We start from the raw sequence: 23,699 nt of genomic DNA, 5'->3' as shown, positions 1-23,699 counted from the left end.
TGGAGAAGGAGAAGGAGAAATGATGGTGGAGAAGGAAAAGGAGAAGGAGAAATGATGGTGGAGAAGGAGAAGGAGAAATGATGGTGGAGAAGGAGAAGGAGAAGGAGAAATGATGGTGGAGAAGGAGAAGGAGAAGGAGGAGAAGGAGAAATGATGGTGGAGAAGGAGGAGAAGGAGGAGGAGAAGGAGAAATGATGGTGGAGAAGGAGAAGGAGAAGGAAAAGAGAAGGAGAAAGAGAAGGAGAAGGAGAAATGATGGTGGAGAAGGAGAAGGAAAAGAGAAGGAGGAGAAGGAGAAGGAGGAGAAGGAGAAATGATGGTGGAGAAGGAGAAGGAGAAGAAGGAGAAATGATGGTGGAGAAGGAGAAGGAGAATGAGGAAAAGGAGAAGGAGGAGAAGGAGAAGGAGAAATGATGGTGGAGAAGGAGAAGGAAAAGAGAAGGAGAAGGAGGAGGAGGAGAAGGAGAAGGAGAAATGATGGTGGAGAAGGAGGAGGAGGAGGAGAAGGAAAAAAAGGAGAAGGAAAAGGAGATGGGGGAGGAGGAGGGTCTGAAAGGATGCAAAATTAAGACTTTGATTTCAGCTTGGAATAACTTCACATCAGAAACAAAATATATACAGAATGTAAACTTTGCTATTCTTAATGTTTTCCCCTATTGCTAAACTATAGTTTATTTTATCTTGTACTGAAGGTTCTTGAATTTTTTTTAAGTCAGAGTTTTGTTTCTTTTGTTTGTTTTTTAGTTGTGGATGCACACGTTTAAAAATAGCACATTTTAAGAACTATGGAACAAAACTATGTTTAACATCAGACAAAAAGAAAACAAACCAAAAACCACTGTCATGGATCCTCCCAACCAGGATACAGGATTGTCATACAATCACACCCTCCATCAGTTGCCTACATTCCTAGAACGAGCAAGACTCGATTCCAGGAGAGTAGGAGGCCACAGCAGTCCTCTTCCCACTGCTCCAGTGTGCCCTTAATCAGGTTTCCCGGATGCTCCGGGCAGATACAGGACAAAACGTTACTCTCGCTTGCTAACAATGGGTAAAAATTTGCCATTCTCGCCGATTCTCCTTTCAGAACGGCAGAGGAGACTACTTGTGAGCACAGCTCCAACGGTGCCCCTTTCCCTCTTTATTCAACAACCTCGTGGTGACCCGTTCTTGTAACACAGAACTTTTTTAGTAATAATAATAATAAAAAAACAAGTAGGTGCATTATAAATTATTGTATTTATTTCATTTCAAAATTATATTATATTCTACTGCAGTTCTCTGAATAGCTGCTGATTTACTGTTGTAAATGAACATTTCGAAGTTGCTTAGTTTCCAAACCAGTCTGCCCTTCCCATATCACGATTTATATTGTTTCATTATATATTTTTCATTATATTGTTCTTTGCACTGTGTTTGTCTTGTATAGCCTGGAGGCTCTGGAATAAGAAGTTATAGATCCTATAAACAAACAAATAAAAAGAGAGAGGATAATCTCTGTGTGCGGCCAGGCATGCCCTCGCTGCTTGGATGATGCCAAGTAGAAGGCATGGCAGCGTGTTATAAAACGCCAAACCCACTGATCGGTTATCACAGTCAGAATACAGGTTTTGTCCTCCTCGGGCGCCTCAGATGTCCAGTCCCACCAGCGGGGTCATCCATGCACGTTTCATGCACGTCAAGCAGTTTGCGGCAGGCCCGCTGTGGACGAGGACACCACGATGCTCCGGGAAGCAGCTTCAGAGGCTGGTGCTGGCTGTGGCGCAAAGTGCCTAACTCTATAAAGTGCAGCCTAAGCTAAGACCAGGCGTACCAAAATCCATGCAGGCCTCCCCCGTTGGAAATAAAAGTAACTGTAACCATCTTCACTTGAGAGAGAGAGAGAAATCACATACCAAACAACTTCTTCAGGGATGCTCAAGTGCTCGTATTTCAGGTGGTCTCTCAAGTCACTTAAGCGATTCACATAGATCACCTTTTTTCCAAACTTGTGACTGAAAACACAGAAGAAGTTCTATCAATACCAAAATATGGAGCAGGAGGAACATTCGAAGTGCTTATTATATAGAACCTGAGTGACACAAAACGACTAAAGGAGTCATAACACAACACGCATGCATTTTCATAAGATCAAACATATGCACTCCATGCTGGTGATCAAGCTGGATAAAAATCACTGTCTTTCATCAGAGTAGAACTTCCAGTAGCATAGACTTGGAAACTAATCTTTTAAGAACTTGACAAAAACTTCATCTTAAAAATGCAGGGAAATGCACGTTCTGTTAGAAGATTCTCGGTTGACAGTGACGGCCCAGCTAGATAGCCCAGCTGGGCCCAGGGACTTCCGGGGGAAGGGACAGGTCCGCTCAGTCAAAGCCCTGCCCCATTTTCCCATGCAAGATGAACACGGTGCCATTCAACATGGTAATTTCCAGCAGGACCTTGAGCAACATAGTAAAACACCAATCTTCTTGCATAATCTGTTACATAACTGGAACAGTGAATATGACACTATTTAAATCAATGCAAAAACACAGACACTTTGCCCTGCAATATCAAGTATATCAGAAAAGCCATAAATTGGAATTAAAATGGACTTTAAACATTATTGACTTTTCTGGAAATTATTCTGCAAAATGCTTATCAGGAAGAGAAACCTTTCATAATTATTCAGAACAGCACGGGAAATTTGTATATTCAAGCTCCCTCTACTGGAAGGTAGCATGAATTAAATAAAATTCATTCTTTAATGAGAGGGAATTAATTGACCCAAAGAGGTTTATGCTAGAAAGAAGCACTTTTGTAGAATTCATATCCTTGATTTTCAGTGTATATAATCCTATGTAGCCTTCCAATATGTATTTCTAGCCAATCAGCTCTCCCCAACTCCAGAATGGGCTGGTCCTTAGAGATTTTACTAAGTGTCATTAAGAAACAATTCTACAATGCAGATAATTTGTTATTCATCTTAGGAGTGCTCTCATGTTCTGCCAAACATTAATGCCCAGGACATCTCATGATCTCACATGCATATCCAGGCAGAGATGGACAAGTTAGGTGAGGTTCCGAGTGTGATTCAGAGAGGATACAGAGGCTTGAGCATGTGCCCTGAAGGAACTTGGGAAGTTCAGCTTGGAGAACAGAAGACGGAGAGGAGATATGATGTCAGTGTTCAGGTAAGTAAGAGGGTGCCATGGGGAAGGTGGTCAGGAACTGCCTTCCATGGCCATATAAACTAGGACTAGAAATAAGTTGCAGCTATCAAGATTTCTTTTAAATATAAGAAACACTTCCTGACAGTAAGATCTTTACAAAAGGGGAATAATCCACCTATGCAGCTGGTGGGTTCTCCATCTCTGGAGGTTATTAAGAAGAGGGTGAAACAGCCGCAACTCAAAGATAGTTCAATTGGCTTTCTTGCATGTTGCATTAGTTGGACTAGATAATCCTTGGGGTCCCTCACTGCCCCAGCAATATGAACATCTACAATAATTACCAGGGCAGAGCAACTGCTGGAGTTGGACCAGGGAGACACTACTTCAAGTTCACCCTCAGCCACAGAAGCTCCCCGGGGAACCTTGGGCTAGTTCCAATCTCTCAGCCCAGCCTACCTCACAGGGCTGATTTTTTTATTTATTAAATTTATATGCCACCTGACTCCCAGTGATGGAGAACAATGGGAGGCATGGGCCACCTTGACCTCCAGAAGGTCAGTGGGATATAAAACTAACAAAGAAATGAGTAAGTAAATAAATAAGCACTGGTGCAAGACAGCACATGAGGGCCCATGTGTCATGATGTGCAGACCCTATTTGTGTCATGACATCATGATGTGTGTGATATCACTGTGGCTCCCATTGGGATGAGGATGCTTTGAAGGACAAAAAGGGTGGGGCTGGTTTTGTGCAGAAGTAATCTCAGTCCATCTCTGGAGCCAGCATAGCAAGGGCCCCCAGTTAATCTTTTTGAACACTCATGTTTATTGACACATAACTATGAAATATAATTAAAATAAACCATAAACACCACAGGCTTCTTTCTACGGATTTCCAGCTAAAAAACACTGTCACCTAATCATCGCATGCAGGAACTTTTTTGCAAAAATACCATAGCTGTGGGGAAAAAAACAAAGATGGACATGCAAACCCCCTCTGGGATAGGTCTATAGATGTATCTGATTCACATATGAGTTATCTGATGAGAAAGGAGGTTAGTAGGGGTGTCCTCAAGGTATGATAAAAAAAGTCAAAATGGCAGCCGCAAGAATGTGATCAAAGGGCTGCCTGTTTTTATGTGCGTCGGAGTTTTGATCACTGGTGGAGCTCCAGTCACACCATCTTATTGATGGTGCCATCTTAACTTTTTCAACCACACCCTGTGGGCACCCCTGGATGTGAGGCAGCTCATGCCCATGGAATTACAGGCAAGGAGGAGGAGGTCTGGCTGGCTTTGACCTCCAGTCCTATCGCTCTGCACACATCGACCACAAACAGTGAGTTGGATTATGGGCAGAATCTGAGAAGATCTTTGGGGCTCCTCTGCCCTTCCTACTCTTCTGCAGTGGAGATGAAAGACACTGGGTGGGACAACCAGCCGAGGGAATTCTTGAGGGCTGACCCTCCTCTGCAGCCCTTGACATAAAAGCCACAGAAGAGCATCAGTCACAGCAACCTTTGTGGCCCTCATGGTGGCAACACAATGCAGCAAACCCACCTCCTTGCTTCACTCATTGCACAAGGCACCCGATATTCTTTTCCTCCATAATTACAACACTTGTTCGGTGAACCTCAGTGGCCTCCACGGAGCTCCACGGTCACCATACTGCACCAGATCTGAAAAGACAGGACTGGTGGTGCCCTTGCTCAGGTGGTTTCTGAGGCTGATCCCATCAATAATTCCAAGGAAGCAAAGGCCAAATGAACTTGGTGTGATTTGTCAAGGCTCAGGCAAACAGAACAGAAAAAAACACATGGTCCAAAACGAGGTTTAGTTGGAAACTTGGAAGGAAAACCACCAAAAGCCCCTAATTTCTATCAGTAAAGATTACTGACTTATCCAGCTATTTCAGATGTTTCTAGACCTCCACCGAAGAATGGTAAAAGAGCAAGAACTTAGCTCTCCTTCTGCTAAAAAGAAGCCACTTTGTACCTGATCAGAGGTTTGAAAACATTCCAAATTATCCTGATGAAGTTGGTGGGATGCACAATGTAGAGTGCTTTCAGATTTTTCTTATATCTGCAGAAAAGAAAATTAAATGGTTAGAGGGCTTCTCAATGCCACAGTGCAAAAGAGCTGTGAGTGAATGAAAGTAAAATTTTTCATTACTGGGTTATTATACAGTTGCCTTCCAAGTACATCTAATTTAAAGGGAACTGAATGCAAAGTAGAGAGAGGAAATGGTCAGTCTTAGATGGAATTCAAGTAGGCAGAGATTATACAGCTATTACCAGGCTGCAGCTAGTGTGGGGGGCAACCAGGGCATGTGCCCCGGCCGCCGCGCTGGTGGGGAGCCAAAATGAGTGCTGGGGGGTGCCAAAATGGGTGCGGAATCCATGTTTGCCCCGGGTGACACAGACCCTGGTTGCGGCCCTGGCTATTACATTAAAAACCACTATCTAAATTGTTTGGTGTGAATAATAAAGACAGAGGGAAAAATAAATCTCTCGAAACGATAAGAGCAGAGTGCTTGAAATGGAGAAAATAAAAAGAGGAAGATCAGAGAGGATCTTAAGACATTCAGCTAAAAAAACACCACGTTAGACTTTATGTTTATGTTTTGGATGTGTTTGTGCTTTGCATTCCTAAAGGGAGCTGGAAGAGAAAATGGACCATGGTGATGAAAAATCATCCACCTGGCAGAAAAAAGTTGGTCCCCAAAAAGTACCAAAATCTGCAAGACAGTGGGTGGGGCAGCATGCTTGCCATCCTGCAGATTTTGACCCCCCCCCATGTCCCTAAATCACATCTTTATAAACCAATGAGATGTTTGCATTACCAGTTCAGCAGCAATTGGGACCCAGTAACAGGAGAACTGCATTTATCACAGAAATAATTTTTGCAGGTACAGCTGTTTTTCTATGATGTTTCTGCTTTTTTCAACATCCGTACTTTAAATAACTCGTCAGGATTGCTGCAGGTAAATGATGTCAATGATCCAGCCATGTGCTGTGCCTTTGCTAGTGGCTGGCACCACCAAAGTCTGCTGAATAACTGGGAATTGTTTCCCAGTGTAGCTGTAATGGTGTTGAAGTCCGAATTTTGACTTATAGTCGCTGTTCTCCTCCCTCTATCTGCAGAAAGCAGGATGCCTTGGGATGGCTCGAAGCCCATCCACATCCTCTCCCCCCGTCTCACTTTAATCTGCCCAGTTTCAAACCTGGCCACGGTGCAAACTGGCCACTTTAGGTGTGCAAACCCACCCCATTTGGCCAGTCAGGGACTCAATGTCTTGTGCCAACACACACAATGGGGGAAATCAACAACCAGGCTGCGTTGAATGAACATGATCACCCTATTGCCTTCAAGGGTTATTTGAACTCTGCCACCATGCTGGAAGTAGAGAGGAATAAAATGGAATGAGGTTCAACATTTACACACTACTCAGTAGAAATCAGCAGGTCTGCAAGTCTGCCTTCTCTGGTCTTCTGTGAATGCCGCCTCCTATTTTTATCTCTGGAGAGGCTCTAATGGTGGGAAAGGTGGAAGGAAAAAGAAGAAGAGGACAACCAGCAGCAAAGTTGATGGACTCAGTTATGGTGGCGATGGATGATGCTGTTGGAAGAGCTGAAGGACCAGGTTTGGGACAGATCATCCTGGAGAAGGTCCACCTACGTGGTCATTAAGAGTCAGCAATGACTTGATGGCATGCAGTCAACATCAATCACAATATTTTTGATGGTTTAGAGCAGTGTTTCTCAACCTTGGCAACTTTAAGATGGGTATTCAACTCCCAGAATTCCTCAGCCAGCCAACACTGCTTTTAAGGGTTTCGTGTTACGCTGGCTGGGGAAAAAGTAAGAAAAAGCTCCAGCTTTTTTCTGTAGTACCACAAAAGACATCTGAAGGTGTGAAAACTGTGAGGTGTGAAGTTCAAGGTAGTTGAGAGTCCAACTCACTGTAAGTGTAGGATATCCTTGCTTTGAATTATTCGGTTGTTGGCAGTTGTCGCTGTTCACACTTTTCTACACCCACAGAGAAGGGATGAGGAGATGGGTTTCTTGCAGAAGGCACCCCAGTGGGGCTCAGCGGCTCATTTTCCAAGCCTAGGGAGCCCCAGGAAGATTTTTCCTTCGACTTCTATTGTGAACGGCCCCATAAATTATATGTTCTTCTGATAATGTCAGAAGGAGAAGTGCAAAAGCACATATGCCACAGCTCCAATGGCAAGATTATGTACTTATTCATGAGATTCACATCCTGTCTTCATTCAGAAGCATAAAGCAGCAAAACAGCACGTCCTCCACCTGTTTTGCATTTTGCTGGCTGGAGAATTCGGGGGCTTGAAGTCCACAGGGAATTCTGGGAGTTGAAGTCCACACATCTTAAATTTGCTGAGGTTGAGCAACACTGCACTAGGAGGCGACAGGCGCAGGTTACATAGTTCACGTCCTGTGTCCTATGAACTGCATGTGATGTCACTGTGGCTTATAACAGCCACCTTTAGCTGCTGTAACCACAAGAATACTGAATTAGTAGAATCTGGGCTCTAACCAGTGTCTCTTGGCTTCTGCTCCGCTCACAAGGATGTTGAGATGGACCCAAGAGGCAGACCTAAGCAACTTGGTGGGCAGGGAAGGATAAAGTTCTGCTCAATACCCAGCTTAAAATTTAAAATATTTCAATTTGGCTGAACCGTGCTTTTACAAGAAAGGCACCCCCTGTTTGTAAAAACTTACTTCTGCTCAAATTCTTGGTAGGCACTTTGCAACCAGCTCAGGGATGGCTTGTTTCGACTGTTCAGTCCATAGTGAAAGTAGACAAGTGTGTAATCACTTTCCACGTGCTGTTCCAGCGTGTACTTCAAATATCTAGAAAGAGGATTTTGGAACGGGGGAAAAAAAAGTATCGTATTAAAGCATGCACTCTAGGCTCATGACGGGAGAGAACAACTTATCTAGGAAGCAAAAAGAATATACTTGATCAATATCCTGAATATTTACCATTTTCACACAGTTACGCAGGTAAATGTCAATCAAATCCCAAATGCCAGGCACACTGTCTTAGCATAGGAGAGCTCAGGGCAGACTTGAGAACATAAGAAACCTCAATTCAGGGACCCCGGTGTGGGGTGGGGTGGGGAAGTGTCAAAATCTGCAAGATGGCAGTTGCGGTGTTTTTGTGTGTGCATGTTCAAATGGGATGGGGCTCCTATATACCCAGCACCTCTCTTGCAGATGTCAACTTCCCTGGAAGATGCCCCACCAGTTCTTGTAATTTCTCCCACAACAATTTGAATTCTGCCAGTTTCTCTTCCTCTAGTCAAAAACCTCCACAAAACCAATATGTATATACAGTAAGAAAATTTCTGAAAAAACGTACATCTTCAATGCCTGAAACACATCTAACAAAGAACAACATCAAAGAAACTGGCATTAAAAATGGCTTTTGTGGGAACTGACGTTATCACGTCAATTCAGCTGCAGGGTACGAAAGCTCCATCCCATGCAGGAAACTGTCTATAAACAAAAATGAAGGAATTGGGTTTTTTGCCATTACTTCAACAAATATAAAAACTGGCAGACAACAAAGCAGACTGAATATAAACTGTTCTGCGCCTTCTTATGTATTACGACTCCCGGTTGACTCGAAGCTGATACCGATGCATAGATAAAAATGAAGGAGGGAGGTCACATTAGCCAACAAAGTTGCGCAATGGAGGTGTGCACTGGAATACAGCAGAGAGGATGAGAAAGGAAAGAACAGGCTTACTCTAATAACTGGTGGTGGTTGATCTGGTGAGAAGGAGGCAGGCGGCAGGAACTGAAGGCAACCACTTTTCTCCCCAAATAGTCGTCACCTGTAGAGCCAACAAGGGTTTCCAGGTGTTAACATGGTCAGGACATCATGTTCTCTGCACAGGAAGGCTGGTTGAGAGGTGAGGCTTAAGTCCAAAGCAGTGGTTTTTCAACCTTGGCCACTTTAAGATGTGTGGACTTCAACTCCCAGAATTCCCCAGCCAGCATGGCTGGCTGAGGAATTCTGGGAGTTGAAGTCCACACATCTTAAAGTGGCCAAGGTTGAACAACCCTGGTCTAAAGCCTCAGCTTTGCAGAGTTCAAAACAGAGAGCATACAAAGCCAGCTTTACACCTTATTAATGCTGCGGTTGTTAGCAGCGGCAGCAGCAACAGCAGGAGCGTTTGCAGGGTGTGGTCCAAAAAGTCAAGGTGGTGGTCGCAACTTGCCATCTTGACTTTTTGGACCACACCCTGAGCAGGGGAAGCATCTGCCTCCTGTCTTTTCGATGAGAGCTCAAGACATCTTACACGGGAATTTAATCCGATTAATTAATTAATTAACTTCATCTAGTTTTATCTCCAGAACAACGACCCTGAGAGGGGGGCTGGCCTAAAAGACAGTTATTGGCCCCAAGACACCTGCTGAGCATCTATGGCTGGTGATAGACTTGAATATAAATAAAAGAAATAAGAAAGGAGGGGGTTTGATCATGCAGTTGCAGCCATCATCCTGATTTTTTGGACGCTTCCAGGGATGCCCCTGGCTAATTGGTGCCAACGAGTTTGGGGTGGCCTGCTCTTTGATTCCATGTTTGTATTTTTCAGAAAGCTCTTCCTTCACACAGCCGTTCAAGTTCACCATCCTCTTGCACAAATCCAGAAAAACATATGAAGTTTTGGAAGCAAAGCAATTAAAACATTTGTGGACGATTTATGGGCTTTATTCAGCCCCAAACAGCTTCCTCTGAACGGCACGAATTGTTCATCAGTGCTGGCAACTGAACGCAACACAAAACTTTGGGGACATTGATTGTTTTGGATCGAAGGCTATTGTTAAATCTGAGCATTTTACTGATTGCTTTCGCAGAGATGACTCGGTGCTTGCGCAGGGGACCTTTCACCTTTCACAGGGGCCTGGAAGTGTCACAGACAGCTCTCAACCACACATTTTACAAAAACCTTTACATCAACGGCCAGGAGAAGTCATTCAACGGTTCTCAACCGTGAACTGTCTGGATACCTGCAGATATCACAGAAATGTTTGCAGATCTTCCCACTCCTCTTCTGAAATATAATGTTTTCCAGGAAAAGAAATGGACTAATGTTAACCTTGCTCGGGCACAATTAAGGAGAAGAACTGTCTTATTGGGGGTGGGGGGTGTCAGTGCTATTGATTTGAATGTGATGCCCAATTTCTGCTGGGTTGGGTTTTAAACAAACGGAAGTTTTCTTGCTCATTGGAAATTGTAATGTATCTGCAATAAGAGGGAGTAATATAAGTCTCTCCCCATCAGTTATTAACTGCTGTTAGTGAATCTCTGCTTGAGTTGATAGTGTGTCACTTCAAGGAACATTTGCATTCCTGTCACTTTTTCTCGTTTCAGCAGGATTTCCCCGCTTTCACATGCCGTTGCTGGTTCGTTAGCAAGATTTCATCTCAGATAAAATATTTTTTTCCACGTTCCTCAATATTCTTTGATGTTTCTTAGTCCTCCTTCCGTCCATTCCTTGCTCCATGAAGGATCCAACTGTGAACATCATGCTGGGTACGGAACTTGTAACTGAGATCTCCCCAGATTTCAGCCGAGGACCTGAATTTTCATTTTAGTTTTAGACACTAGGCAGAGAAGGGTGGTTGGCCTGGTGCAGAAACGAAAATGAAAACTCAGGCCCTTGGCTGAACTGGTTGGTCACTGAGGTGGTCCAGGACATACACGGGTGAGTTGGCCCCAGATCCTTCAAACTTCTTCCCACTGAAATTCAGGAAGCCACTATCATAAGATCTTTTAGGTGCATGTTAAAAACTCACATCTTCACCTTGAACTTCCCTGGATCAGAAAAACAATTGCCCCCCCTAATTTCCTCTCATCTTTTTAATGAATGTGCTTTATTTTATAGTTTTTATGACAAAGCACATCAAGATGCTTCAGCAATTAAATTATTAAATCAAATCAACAATAAATAGTCTGAATGGTACATCTGTACATGCCAAAGGGCATGGCTTCAGTTGTGGTGCCACACCCGCCATCTGGCAGATTTTGATTCCCCCCTCCCACCCCTTCCCGGGCTGGAAAAACAAGTGAGGCAGAAACCCACAAGGAAGCCAATGATGTTTGCAGCAAATGTACCTGCAAAGTGAACAATGCCATGTCGAGCTACGTCATAGTAGGGGTGAGTCATGCTTACTCCAACTTCTCGGTCTGATTGCGCTGCAGAGAAGCTCCTGATTTCTTCTGCACCTGCATTTTCAGCTTCATCTTTCTGCAGTTCTGAAGCAAACCAAAATTGAGAATCATTGTTGGAAACAAGTCCAAACTTACTGTTCCACCAATAATTTGAAGCTATCCATTAAGCAAAGTACTTTTAGGTTAGTTTTCTACTTCCATATAGCTGTTGACAAGGCTAAATTACTAGATTATCCAATTGTCTTTTCCAGTGGGAAAATCATCACTATTTCTGGTAGGGATATTGATCTGTAGACACCAGCAGCTCCCCCTCCTATTAAAATGAGAAAATATAGACTGTGCTGTTTTACAACTATAACTTTTCTTTCCCCTTTTTGATGTAATCCTTTTCTTTTTTCTTGGGGGGTGGGGTTTAAATAGACCTTTTGTGGTGATGAAAAGGACTTGCCCAAACTTCTACTTACAATAAGAAATTTCATGTGGTCATAAATTCATAAAAGTTGTGCATTTTTTGTTATCCTGGATGCCTGCTAATATCGCTGCTTCTCCTGAATATGAGAGTTGTGTCAGTGAGGAAAAGATCTCAGATGTTTAATCTTACATTTAACTTGCACCCCCTTCACAATTTTATAATGCTGCTATAATGCTGCAAATGAGTGCATCTTGGCTGGGTCCATTTTGGAATCCCTAGTGGTGAAGATCTGGCACATGGCTTATGGCCAGGCTATTTGTGGGACCCCTGTTCTCCCACAGTCTCCGCTCACCCCACCAGATCTAGCATGCTCCGGGTCCCCTCTATTATGTCCTCTGACCAGATCATGGAGTTGTGCCATCAGTGGCCATACCTACTCTATGGAACAGCAACCTCAGAGATTGGGATGGCCCCAACGCTGAAGACCTGGCTGCTCCCCCAGGCGCTGCTTGCGCCAGGAGATTAGGTGAGCTCTGCTGTTGTTGATGCAGCTCGTGTGTGTGTGTGTGTGTGAGAGAGAGAGAGAGAGAGAGAGAGAGAGTAGAGTTATTGTTTTATGCTCAGGCACTAGGAGCTGTATACTGTGGTTTCACGTTTTAATTCTTGCATGCTGCCCAGGGTCACCTGTTGAGCTGGGGGGTCATATAATTGATATAAATAAATGATGACAATTATGCACCATCAACTCTTAGTGACCACATAGATAGATTTTCTCCATGATGATCTTTCCCTAACCTGGTCCTTCAGATGTTGCAATGGTGCCCCCATCGCCACTGTAACCAAGTCCCTCCACTGTGCTGCTGGTCGTCCCCTTCTTCTCTCTCCTTCCACCTTTCCCATCGTTACAGCCCTCTCCAGAGAGCTGGGTCTTCGCATCATGTGTCCCAAATATAACCTGAGCCTGGTTATTCGTGCCTTGAGTGAGACCTCTGGGTTGATTTGTTCAGTGATCCATCGGTTTGTTTTCTTGGCTGTCCACGTATTCTCAGGAGTCTTCTCCAACACCAAAGTTCACAAGCATCAATACTCTTCCTATGCTGCTTCTTCAGAGTCCAAATTTTGCTTCCATAGAGGGTCACAGGGAACACCACGGCTTGCACAATTCTGATCTTTGTTAGGTAGGGACACATCACAGCGTGGGAATATCTTTTCCAATGAATACATAAAGACAGTTTGAGCAGCGTTTTTCAAAATATCTTCCCAAAGTTCCTTGAAGATCGTTAGAAATGTCTTCACTGTACAGTGAGGAATGGACAATGAGCCTCTAAGGAAGGCAATTTATCAGCTGGGCTTGTGTGGCCCTGCCTGAGTACAAGAAGCGCTGGACCTTCTGCAGTTTGAGGCCTCAGGTTCTCAAGAACTTGGCAGTACAGCAGTAGCCTTGTCTTCAGGAGAGGAGGAAGTTTGGAAAAATGGGTTCCTTTGCTTTTTAAATGAGTTTTAAAGACTCTCCCTCCTGATTCTTTCAGAGAGTTGGATTATTGTATTGCTTCTTTTAGAGGGAGTGCTTGGTTGATCATGACTGGGCTCAGAAGCTAAGCAGATTTGGGCCTGGTTAGTATTTGGACGGGAGACCCCCAGAAATCCAAGAAGTGTGAAGAAGGCAGTGGGCAAAATCTTCAGTACTGTATGATGGAACTATGAACAGTCATGCTCAACTCCAAGTCTGTGGGTTTTATTTAAAAAAGCAGTAATTCTGCAGTGGAAAAGTATAAGACAGCAAGCCTTGAAAATCTTTGTATTAAAAAAAAAAACTTTGAAAACCTTTGTATTTCAAAACAAAAACAAAACAAAAAAACACACCCTTCTCTGCCTTTTTCTCATTCTCATTCTCTCATGGTAAAAAAAAAATCACACAAATAAATAAACTCACATAAATCTCATAAAGAGGAGAAATGCGGGGGGGAGGTAGACTGTCAACTTTAGAATAGGGGGAAAACATAGGATGCACCCTATAGGAAATTCTGCCATATGATCCTTGAGTCCCAGAAATCACGGGGGTGGGGGGGAGAGACAAAGATGGGGTGGGGGATGAGGCAAAGCTGAGAGCTGGCAGCTGAAGAAAAATGGTATATATAAAATAAAAGGTAAAGGTAAAGGTTTCCCTTGACGTAAAGTCCAGTCGTGTCCGACTCTAGGGGGCGGTGCTCATCTCCGTTTCTAAGCCTTAGAGCCGGCGTTGTCATAGACACTTCCGGGTCATGTGGCCAGCATGACTCACGGAACGCCGTTACCTTCCCGCCGAAGCGGTACCTATTGATCTACTCACATTTGCATGTTTTCGAACTGCTAGGTGAGCAGGAGCTGGGACTAGCAACGGGAGGTCACCCCGCTGCGCGGTTTCGAACCGCCGACCTTCCGATCGGCAGCTCAAATACATAAAACCTGATTTACCATCCACCATGAAGCAGAGCAATTACCGTGCCACCCAGAGGTCACGCGAGATGCGGCCAGGCCAGATATTTGCACCATCCCACACCTAAAAACACTGACAGGGCACCAGCTTTCACCAAAGCAAAAGTGAACAATCCACCATCGTTTGCAGTGCTCCTTTGCTTTTAACTTCTTTCCTCTCTCCAAGCAAGCCTTTTTATTCTCAAAAACGGCCTTCCCCTTCAGACAAATCCATCAGAGAGGTCAAATGCGGTAGCTATCTCATCTCGTTTGGTCTTCGGTACTGTATTTTGCGTGCTGAAAACATTAAAAAGACTATTTTCTGTGTCCAGCACTGTTTAATCAACTCTGCTATTAAAAATTACATTGCAGCTGCAGGGGTTTCCACAGGAGGGTCAAAAAAGTCAAGATGGTGACTTCAATCGTACAGTCACATCTTGCCTTTTTTTTTTACACCCCCCTCCCAGATGCCCCTGAATAGAAATAAGAAATACAATGTATGGAAAGCATAAAAGTATAAAAGTGCATAAGGCTTCAGAAGGGCATATTTTAATAATGAGTAAGAATCACACCTCTAGACACACTGAAGTAAGAGTTCATTTTATAACTGGTGAGCAAAGTTCTACTGGCAAAATTAAGGGTGATGAAAATCTACTTCAACTTGTTTTAAGATTGGTTTGACCATCATTTATTCCGGAGAATACAAAATCCCTACTTAACTGAAAGCCTGAATTATTCATGCATTTAAGAACATGAAAATGATCTTGTCGGGTGAAACCCCGGTCAAAGATACCAATATTTTATATGATGCAACTGTTTTCTCATCAAACCATTGGAATGCACCCTTGCCCATATTTTCATGCATGTATTTTTAAATTTTCCTAACGTTAATTATTTAGAAGTCAAAGGTCTGCACTATTACACATTAACAGCAATTTTTCAAAATGATGGGTCCTCAACGTGTTGGGCATTTGGCCAAGTTCACCTTAATGCCACCAAAAGATAATGGAGAAGGTGGCATCTCCAGCCTTGCAGAGTTCCTGTTTAAAGTAATTCTTCCATTTCTGCCATAATTTATGATGAGAGCAATATTATCCCCTGTAATTTCACAGGAAGCACATACCAAAAATTCATATAAACTATGTGCATTAAACTTCAACCTTAATAGCTTTTGTTAATATGGCCACGGCAGAGTTTGTAACTCAAATGTATTACACAATCCCAGAAAACTTTTTTTTCCCCAGTTAGGGTAGAAGATCTTCCAAATCACCCAGGAGATACCACTCAATGAGCCTAAATATATTTACCTATTTCTGCTAACTTTTCCAAATCAGTTGCAGACATCCTTTGGGTGAACAAAATCCGTTTATCAGGTCAGTGATGCTCCTTTAATGCTTGATCAGACCTAAATACAGACAAAAGTGAGTATCTAAATATCAGAAAGTCTCTTTCCGTTATTTGAATTATGCCACGCTTTTATTTTTCCAGCTGTGCTAAGAGATTCCCGGTGGAATTTAACCTGAGTCTGGCTTTTCAGAAGCCCAGCTTAAAGGTGCAGAAAGAAATGGCTTTGAGGCACCTCGGCAGCCTCAAAGTGTTCTGTAACCCGTCCATGAAGCATCTTTCCAGTTTCACTGGCAGGTTAATGCGCAGAATGTTTCTTGTGCGGGTATGTCCACTATCAGAAGTGGTCTGTGAGCCTTCACTTTGGCATCTGTGAAGTTAAGAGGCTGCACAGCAGCGAGGATCTTTCTCCTTGTGTTGTCGGAGATGCACCGTCAGCTGATAAGGATGATGGGATGCTTAGTTCAAGGGGCAATCATTTGAAGAGGGGTGACACTAAGGGCAGAAGGTCCCTGCTGAGGGGTCTTGCATGCTATCCTCAAGATTGGATACAGGGGATTGGAAACCTATTGTGTCTTCATCCAGTAGGAGAAGAAAAGCTAATTTAGTGCGAGCACTGCCCATGTCAAGGTTGTCCTAAACACCCTCCTGTTGTGCCACCAACTAACAGCTGGTTTGGAAGGACAGCCAAGGAAAGCGGCAGAAGCAACTGAAGACGAGTGGTAGACCTTCAGAAGATCAACATGGAAGCATAGGACAGTGTTTCTCAACCTTGGAAGCAGTGTGTGCAAGTCAAGCATGGTCCTACCACAGTCAGAGTCCTAATGAGACAACTCAGAGGAACTTATGGTGAGGGAATTGGGAGGAGGAGGGGGAGGAATCCCTTGACCGCTCCTCCGGGGAGGAAATGCACTTGACCTTTCAGAAGCTTGCATGGATTACACCAGACCTTCACTCGATTGGGGAATAGGGGTGTCCACAGGGAGGGGTCAAAACAGTCAAGACAGTGGCTGCAATCACATAATTGAAGCCCCTCCCCTTTATATGTGGAATGTGCTCACATCTTGACTTTTTTTAACCCCCCCCTTACAGATTTATTGATTGATGAGACGTATATATGGCACCCTCATGGATGCCCCCTTGGGGAAGTATAACTAGGAAAGAGATTCAGTTAGAAGGTAACCATCTGGCTTTGGAGGAGGAATTTGGCGAACAATTTTATACAGAATTGTTTGCAAGACCAATTTGTGCTTTCAGCAAAGAGTAGGATGCCTCCCAATATCCTTCTCTGAACTGTACCTCTAAGTTTGGCAGCAGTGACCATTTTACAGGCATAAGCTTGTCTGTGTATTTCTACCTTCAAATTCTGCCTTGCCACCTTCATGCCTCGACTACCAAGAATTGGCTCCGCAGGCTGGAAAGGATGAATTTTGGTCTCCCTTCCTTCACCTGAGCAATTCCCCCAATGCCCGCCACAACGGTCTGTTGTTGGTAGCAGACGTGCACATCCATACTCACGCTTCTTATTCTGAACATTATCAGAAGTCATTCCAGGGACACGCACCATAATACTGGGAGTAACAAAATCAAAGCAACTACAGCACAGTCTCACAGCAGGAGGAGAAAATGTTTGGCTCCTGGCCCCAAATGGATGGCAAGAGCAGAAATGTTCTTTTTCACCCCTCTGCAGTGAGCAGAGACTAAATCAGGGGCAGAGTGCTGAGCTTTGCTTCTCCAGACGTGGCGGGGATCAAGAGGTGGACCTTCTAGCACCATTGGTATCTCTCACCAGAGAAATGGCCTAGAATGCATAAAGGTACCTCGAATCTATGTTGGGAATGTGAACAACTTGAAGGGACTTTTTATCATGTCTAGTGGACGTGTAAAAAAGCTAAAGAATTTTGGATACAAATACATACACTAATTCAGAAGATTTTAAAGACTAATATACAATTGAAACCAGAGGCTTTTCTTTTGGGACTACTGGACAGACAGCTAGAAAAAGGACATGGAACTTTGTTTTTGTGTATGACAACTGCAGCAAGATTGTTACATGCTCAAAAGCAGAAAGGCTCAACACTACCCACAACAGGGTAATGGTTGGTGAAGATGATGGAACTTGCTGAGATGGCTAAATTGACTTCCTTGATTAAAGAAAAGACAACATCTACATTTACGGCTGCCTGGAAACCCTTTATGGTCTTTTTGTATGAAACAGAAAAAAATGTACTTATGACTTGTTGTTTTGATGATTAGAAAAAAAATAGATAATAGAAAAAAGTGAGGGTTTTTTTGTAACCACAGAGTAAGAGATAATCATATTTGCTGCAAAGGAAATTGGAAGCTTCTTCTACTTCTTTTTATCTTTTCTTTCTGCACTTTTGTCTTTTTTCTCTTTGTTTTCTTTATTCGGTATTAGTTTTTGTTAGTTTTTATCTTCTCTTTAAAACTTTTAATAATATACTAGATATTATTTATATATAGTTAGAAAATGAGGCATACACGCGGGGCTTCCATCATGCACTCTCAGCTGCCTCCTTGACTTTTTTGACACTTCTCCCTGGGCACCCCCAAGGCAGAGTTGTCAAAATGTTCTTTCCAAATGTCTGGAAAGGAATGCAAGCAAGAAAAGGGATGTGCAAAGAAGCATCTGACCACTTTTCCGTGCATTGTTCCGAGCAGCTCCAATTAAGAAATTTCCGGTTAAAATTACCGTGGGACCTTGGAAATTAATTTACTCCTGTCCGCCACATTCTCTGTTCCTAAGAGATAACATAATCTCCTTAACAGCATTTGACAGCGAGTGTTACTATTTAGAAGGGATGAACTGCTGGAATAAACTCTTTCTCACGATTAAAATGTGTGTGGCGGGGGGAGGCTGTTAGAAGAGGAGGAGGAGGAGGACTCATAAAGGGGCCTTCTCAGTGACTGTCCAGAGCTGGTCCCTGGAGGCAAGACTGGACCTTCCCTGATTATGTTTTGGAAGCTGGTGCAGAGGATTTTTGGAGAACTGTCCTCCGAAGTGGTAATACCTAGCTGATTCTGGCTGATTTCCAAGAAAGCCAAGCAGAGTTGGACCTGATTAGTACTTCAACAGGCAACTTTCTGGTAATCCAAGTCCAAAAACCCAATCTGGAAGAAGACAATGGCAAACCTCTCCCCCGTCTCCTTCTCCTCCTCCTCCTCCCTCTCCTCCTCCTCCTTTTGCCTCTCCCCCTTCTCCTCTTCCTCCCCCTCCTTCTCAAAAGAAATACACAGATGAAGCTGGGTAGTCAACAGAGATTCAGCTCAGTCCTAGGAGGACCACCTTACCCTCCATCTCAGCCTCCCTGTAAGGTCAGAAGAAAGGGGGTTTCTGTTAGGTCCACCCCCCGAGCCCCCAAGCGCCTTGCCCTCCCTTGATTTTATTTCATTGACCCTTCTAGATTCCTTTGGCTCAAAAAGCGAATGGGTAGCTAGCACGCTGCAAAGGAATCACCAGCCACTTGCAGACTTGCATTTCCAAAACTGACCCTCGGCTCCAGATAAACTTTGGAAGCTTTTTCAGAAAGTAACAGGGTAAGTGACACCCATCCTGGCAACCGTTTTGCATGAGTGCCTAGAAGAGTTTGTCAACTCCCAGAATTCCCTAGCCAGCAAAGCTGGGAGTTGAAGCCCACCCATCTTAAAGTTGCCAAGGTTGACAAATGCTGGCCTAGAAGAAGCCACCTGGACTATCAGCAGAAAGGTAGGATAGAAATGAACTAAGCACTTCAAGTTTCAAATGTAGTCAGGCCCAGAGGCATCTCAGGGGGTGGGGGGTGTCAAAAAGTCAAGATGGTGCCTGTGACAGCACAATCAATACTCTGTGCCTTTTTATGCTGTGCAGTTGTGGGTACATCTTGACATTTTTGACACACACACACAGCCCAGTGGACAACAAATATTTGGAGATCCCTGCCTTAGGTCACAAAACCTACTTAAAGCTTCAAGAAGGGAGAATGCAGCTTTTAAACAAATTGTGTTCTTTCTCTTGGTTAAGAGTTACATTGTACAAGCCATAACATTTACTTTGCTGTAAGTCCATCAGAAGTCAATGAGGTTTAATCTGATAGCCTCAGGCTATTTGCCTTATGATAATTGAAGCTGGTTAGACAATGAAACAGTTTTTCTTCAAATGAAAATGCTGTCCTCTGTTTTCTAGTGATGCACGACAGAATATTCTCAGTGGGATTTAAATCTTCTTAAGTTTGACCGGATAGGGCCCAGCATTATTATTGTAAAAGCCAACATTTCAAAAGCATTAAAAGCAAATAATTTAAAAGGAAACATTTCACAGAAAGAAGTGTCTGGCTGCAGTAATTCAAGGTTACATCTTGATCAGGCAGAGCAGAGATTGCTGGAAAGAAATCAAGAAATACGTAGAGCCAGGAAAGAAATCTTGTTTGGGAGATTTTAAATCTTCTGCCATTTAAAGTTATATTAATGTCCCATAAAGCTGGTGGCATCAGAGACAAAATTTTCTTCAGTGCTAAAAACAGTTGCTATATATGGTAAAGAACAGCATCAGAGCATCAAGGTTTTGTGGCTCTCTCTATAATGAGTAGACTTATGTTTAAACCGCGTATTTGAAAGAGAATGGCTAAGCCACGTTTCTCTCCTCCTGCCTCCTTCTCACCTATCTGCTCAGGTCACCTATCAGAATAACGCTTTCCTTGGAGCACAGGCACTCAGAATAGTGCAAGAGTTCATCCCTTGGCCGTCATCAGATGGGCCTATCAATAGTGACCTTCACCACCCATCATGGCTTTGGTCAACCAAAGCTTTTGTGTAATACTTTTGACTGAGTCAGAGAAGACATAAACTAGGTTCTCAGGTATAGCCATGTAGCCAACAAGCAGCATTCCCTGTTAAAGATAAGGCAGGACTGTTCAATTTGAGCTTATGTTGGCCACACGTCTTAAAGTTGCCAAGGTTGAGAAACACCAATCTAATTATACCACACCTGAGGACAAGGTGCTGGGTACCTAAGGCCACCTCAGGTTGGCGGTCTCCAGGGATCACTTGTTTATATTCCCAAATGGTCGAGGCCCAAGGTGAATGTTTATTTTAGGGTGAATGTTTCATATTTTCTTATGTTTTGAGAATGAAAAGTGGACTTTTTTCTTCAGATACAGGATGCCAATCCCTGATCCAGCTCAGACCGAGGTCACACCCAATTCATGCCTTCCATTCGGGCTCCTTCAGAAGCAGGGGAGATTAGCTACTGTGCCTCAAATCGACCTGCCCAAAGTTCCCAGGCATGTCTGCACAGTGAAGGCAATGGGGACAAAACCAGATGAATTGGGGTTTATACAGGCACCCTACTTGGTCCCCAGGGTGCCATTTTTATCTGGCAGAGGCCACCAAATATTCTTTACTGGCCTGAGCATCTAGGGATGAGAAACAGACCTGGGTGATCCAGAATATCATCTTTTCCAGTCCTGGGGAGCTGAATGAAAACACATCTAACACTGGCTGAAGAGCAGGATTTGTACCAGAGCCCTGAACACAAAGCTGGTATTTGCCCTGACACAATTTATTTATTGGGTAAGGATGATTAGCCTTTTTAATCACAATAAACATCAACAATTGACTGTTCTGAATCCCCTTTCTGTTAAATTAACTAACTGTAAAAGGTAGCCATGAAGCAGCATGGGACGCTACAGCATTCGATCCACACTGAAGCGGAGCTGATATCCCAAGGGTCTGGGAGATTATTCCAAGTCATTTTTTTTTTAAGTTGGCAGTTTTAATTGAATTCATCCAGCAAAAGTGCTGGACAACCGTCTGGTGCGTTCTGGCCCCACTTTTCAAAATGCAGAAAGGTCCACAGGGAAGCTTTCCATTTAAATAAATTAGATCCTAATCAAGAACACTCATGCTTTAAATCATACAGGTCTGAATTTCTTAGGAACATGAATAAAACAAGTGCAGAAGCAAGCCAACGATGGCACTCCATCTTTAACGGCGATTTAGATTTCAGGTCCTGAAGCCCTTGGGGGTGGAGGTGGGGGGAGGGAAGGGTGAAGGAGGACAGAAAAGGGTTTGAGGGAGGGGAGGGGAGGGAGGGAGGGAGGGAGGAAGACATCCCAGCCTCCACTGGGAAAACTAAAAATACAGGCAGCACACAACATTCCAGCCATCCTTGTTCTTGTGCCTTCAACATGCAAAGGTGCGTTTATTGACCGTAAGAGGGGACGGCTGAATTGTCTGTGTCCTGCAAGGAGAACTGGGGGATTCCCTTGTCTGCGTATGATTCACGCTTCCCTCACTCCCGCCCCCAGTAGATGGCAGCACTGAACCACCTCGGCTGACTTGGCCAACTGGGCTGTGGGATCCGATCAGGACTTGGACGGGGGCACCACAAGGAAATTCCAAGGCTGCCAGTTAGACTGGGAAGTTGAAAAACAGCCCGGAAACCAGTTCAGTACCGTCGGTCGCTAAGAAAGTGCCCTGGGGAAGCCCATGAGGTCGACAGGAGTGAACCCTGACTCCAGGAAGACTTTAGAACTTACTCTCCTGCCTACAATTCACAATGGATTTCCCCTACTGAAACGATGGGGAATCCCTTGGGCTGTTCATTCTTCCTATTCCCACGTATTAATGGGGATTAACTGACTGGGTTAGATGGTTTGTAGGAAGTTCTAACCTAGTGTTTTTCAAACTTGGCCACTTGAAGATGTGTGGACATTGCTGACTGGGGAATTCTGGGAGTTGAAGTCCACACATCTTCAATTTGAAAGTTTGAAAAACACTGCTCCAACCCCTCCCAGGCTCTTCACAGCAGCTCACAAAACAAGAGAGCAAAGGAAGAAAGGGTCTTGGAAACTGGAAATCAGTCCCTTGATTCCAGGGGCATCTGCAGGGGGAGGTTAAAAAAATCAAGATGGGGGCCATGACCACGACATTGAAGCCCTGCCTCTTTTGCACATGCGTTGCACACAACAGTCTTCAATTGTGTGCTGCTATCCTGACTTTTCAAACACACAGCGTGCAAATGCCACGGAGACGCCCGCTTGGCTCCCGTGATCAGGGAATGCTTCAAGGCCCTTGGCCTTTGATCCTCTTGCTAACTGAGCCTTGATTTCCGGGGCAGGATCTTCACTGCTTATTTGATAGCCCCAAAATGTCCATCTGTTCCTGCCCTTTTTAACATCTGTTTTTGATCCTAGGCTCAGAGAATTCCATCCCAACCTTCATCTCGGACCAGTGAACGGAATCCCTTTGTGAGATCTAATGTTTAAGTAGGAAACAAATACAATCCAGTTGATGCTTCAAAGTGAAAGCAGGAAATTTTTCTTGTAAAGTGTGTGTTTCTTCAGTGATTCAGGTGTCACCAAGTCCAGACAGGAAAAAACCGAAAGTAGAGGGCCCTCCTCCCACTGATAAAACTGAAGATCTATTTTTATGAGTATATTCAGGGCAGAGTTAAGAGTCCTTGTGCACATGGAGTAAACTTATGCCTGCTCTAATAATGGCTGGCTTTCAGATTCAGCTTTTTGGTGTGAGTTCGTACTCTGAGTTTGATGTTCTTTTAATACGTCTTAGTTTAGTTTTTCTATTGCCTGGAAGTAAGGCAACCAACTTTTATGTATTGAGGACTACAGCCCAATCAGAAAAGACAGTATCTACATTTATTGCTGAGCGGAAACCCCTGATGGGCTTTTTGCCTAAAACAGACCAAAGAGCAGCGTTTCTCAAGCTTGGCCGCTGTCAGATGGGTGGACTTCAACTCCCAGAATTCCCTAGCCAGAATCCTCCAACTCTGGGAGTTGAAGTCCACCCATCTGAAAGCGGCCAAGCTTGAGAAACGTCCCCAAAGAGATTCAAGGGCGCGGGGGTGGGGCTGCCTTGACTTTCTTTCTCTCTCCTTCGCGCTCCGGTTTCACTCCGGTTGCGCCGCCTAGTTTCTTCCCGGCGCCTTTCCAGGCAGGGGGAGGCTTCAACTCCCCCCGGGGAACGGCCAGACCGAGGGGGCAGCCCTGCTCCTGGGACCCCCCGCCATCTGCACAAGCCCCTTCCCCTAAGAGCCCAGGCCAGACCCAGCGGCGGCGCGGAAGCCAGTCCGCAGCGGTGCCCGCTCTGCCCGCGCTCGCCCCGGAGCCCC

The 23,699-nt window shown here is 44.2% G+C and overlaps 2 protein-coding genes across 4 annotated transcripts in view; both read right to left on the bottom strand.

The window, feature by feature from the left end:
- PRR5 (proline rich 5) overlaps positions 1–23,699 on the bottom strand; it is a 544,979-nt gene that overhangs the window by 451,195 nt on the left and 70,085 nt on the right. The gene's annotated exons all lie outside the window — the stretch shown is intronic.
- The window catches only part of ARHGAP8 (Rho GTPase activating protein 8), a 44,178-nt gene that overhangs the window by 20,198 nt on the left and 281 nt on the right, over positions 1–23,699 (bottom strand). The window contains exons 2-7 of one of the 3 annotated variants that reach the window (XM_063308345.1): positions 15,535–15,632; positions 11,305–11,445; positions 8,929–9,016; positions 7,896–8,027; positions 5,149–5,235; positions 1,896–1,994 (exon numbers count right to left, since the gene is read on the bottom strand). In XM_063308345.1, the coding sequence (XP_063164415.1) occupies positions 1,896–1,994; positions 5,149–5,235; positions 7,896–8,027; positions 8,929–9,016; positions 11,305–11,445; positions 15,535–15,571 (584 nt within the window). In that variant the 5' untranslated portion in view covers positions 15,572–15,632. The remainder of the gene's footprint in view (positions 1–1,895; positions 1,995–5,148; positions 5,236–7,895; positions 8,028–8,928; positions 9,017–11,304; positions 11,446–15,534; positions 15,633–23,699) is intronic. The other 2 variants (XM_063308344.1, XM_063308346.1) reach the window with 2 other exon arrangements.

The sequence above is a fragment of the Candoia aspera genome, chromosome 7 (genome assembly GCF_035149785.1).
Source record: "Candoia aspera isolate rCanAsp1 chromosome 7, rCanAsp1.hap2, whole genome shotgun sequence".
NCBI lineage: Eukaryota > Metazoa > Chordata > Lepidosauria > Squamata > Boidae > Candoia > Candoia aspera.
The sequence above is the reverse complement of the archived record's forward strand: the minus strand, read 5'-3'. Positions and strand labels throughout refer to the sequence as shown.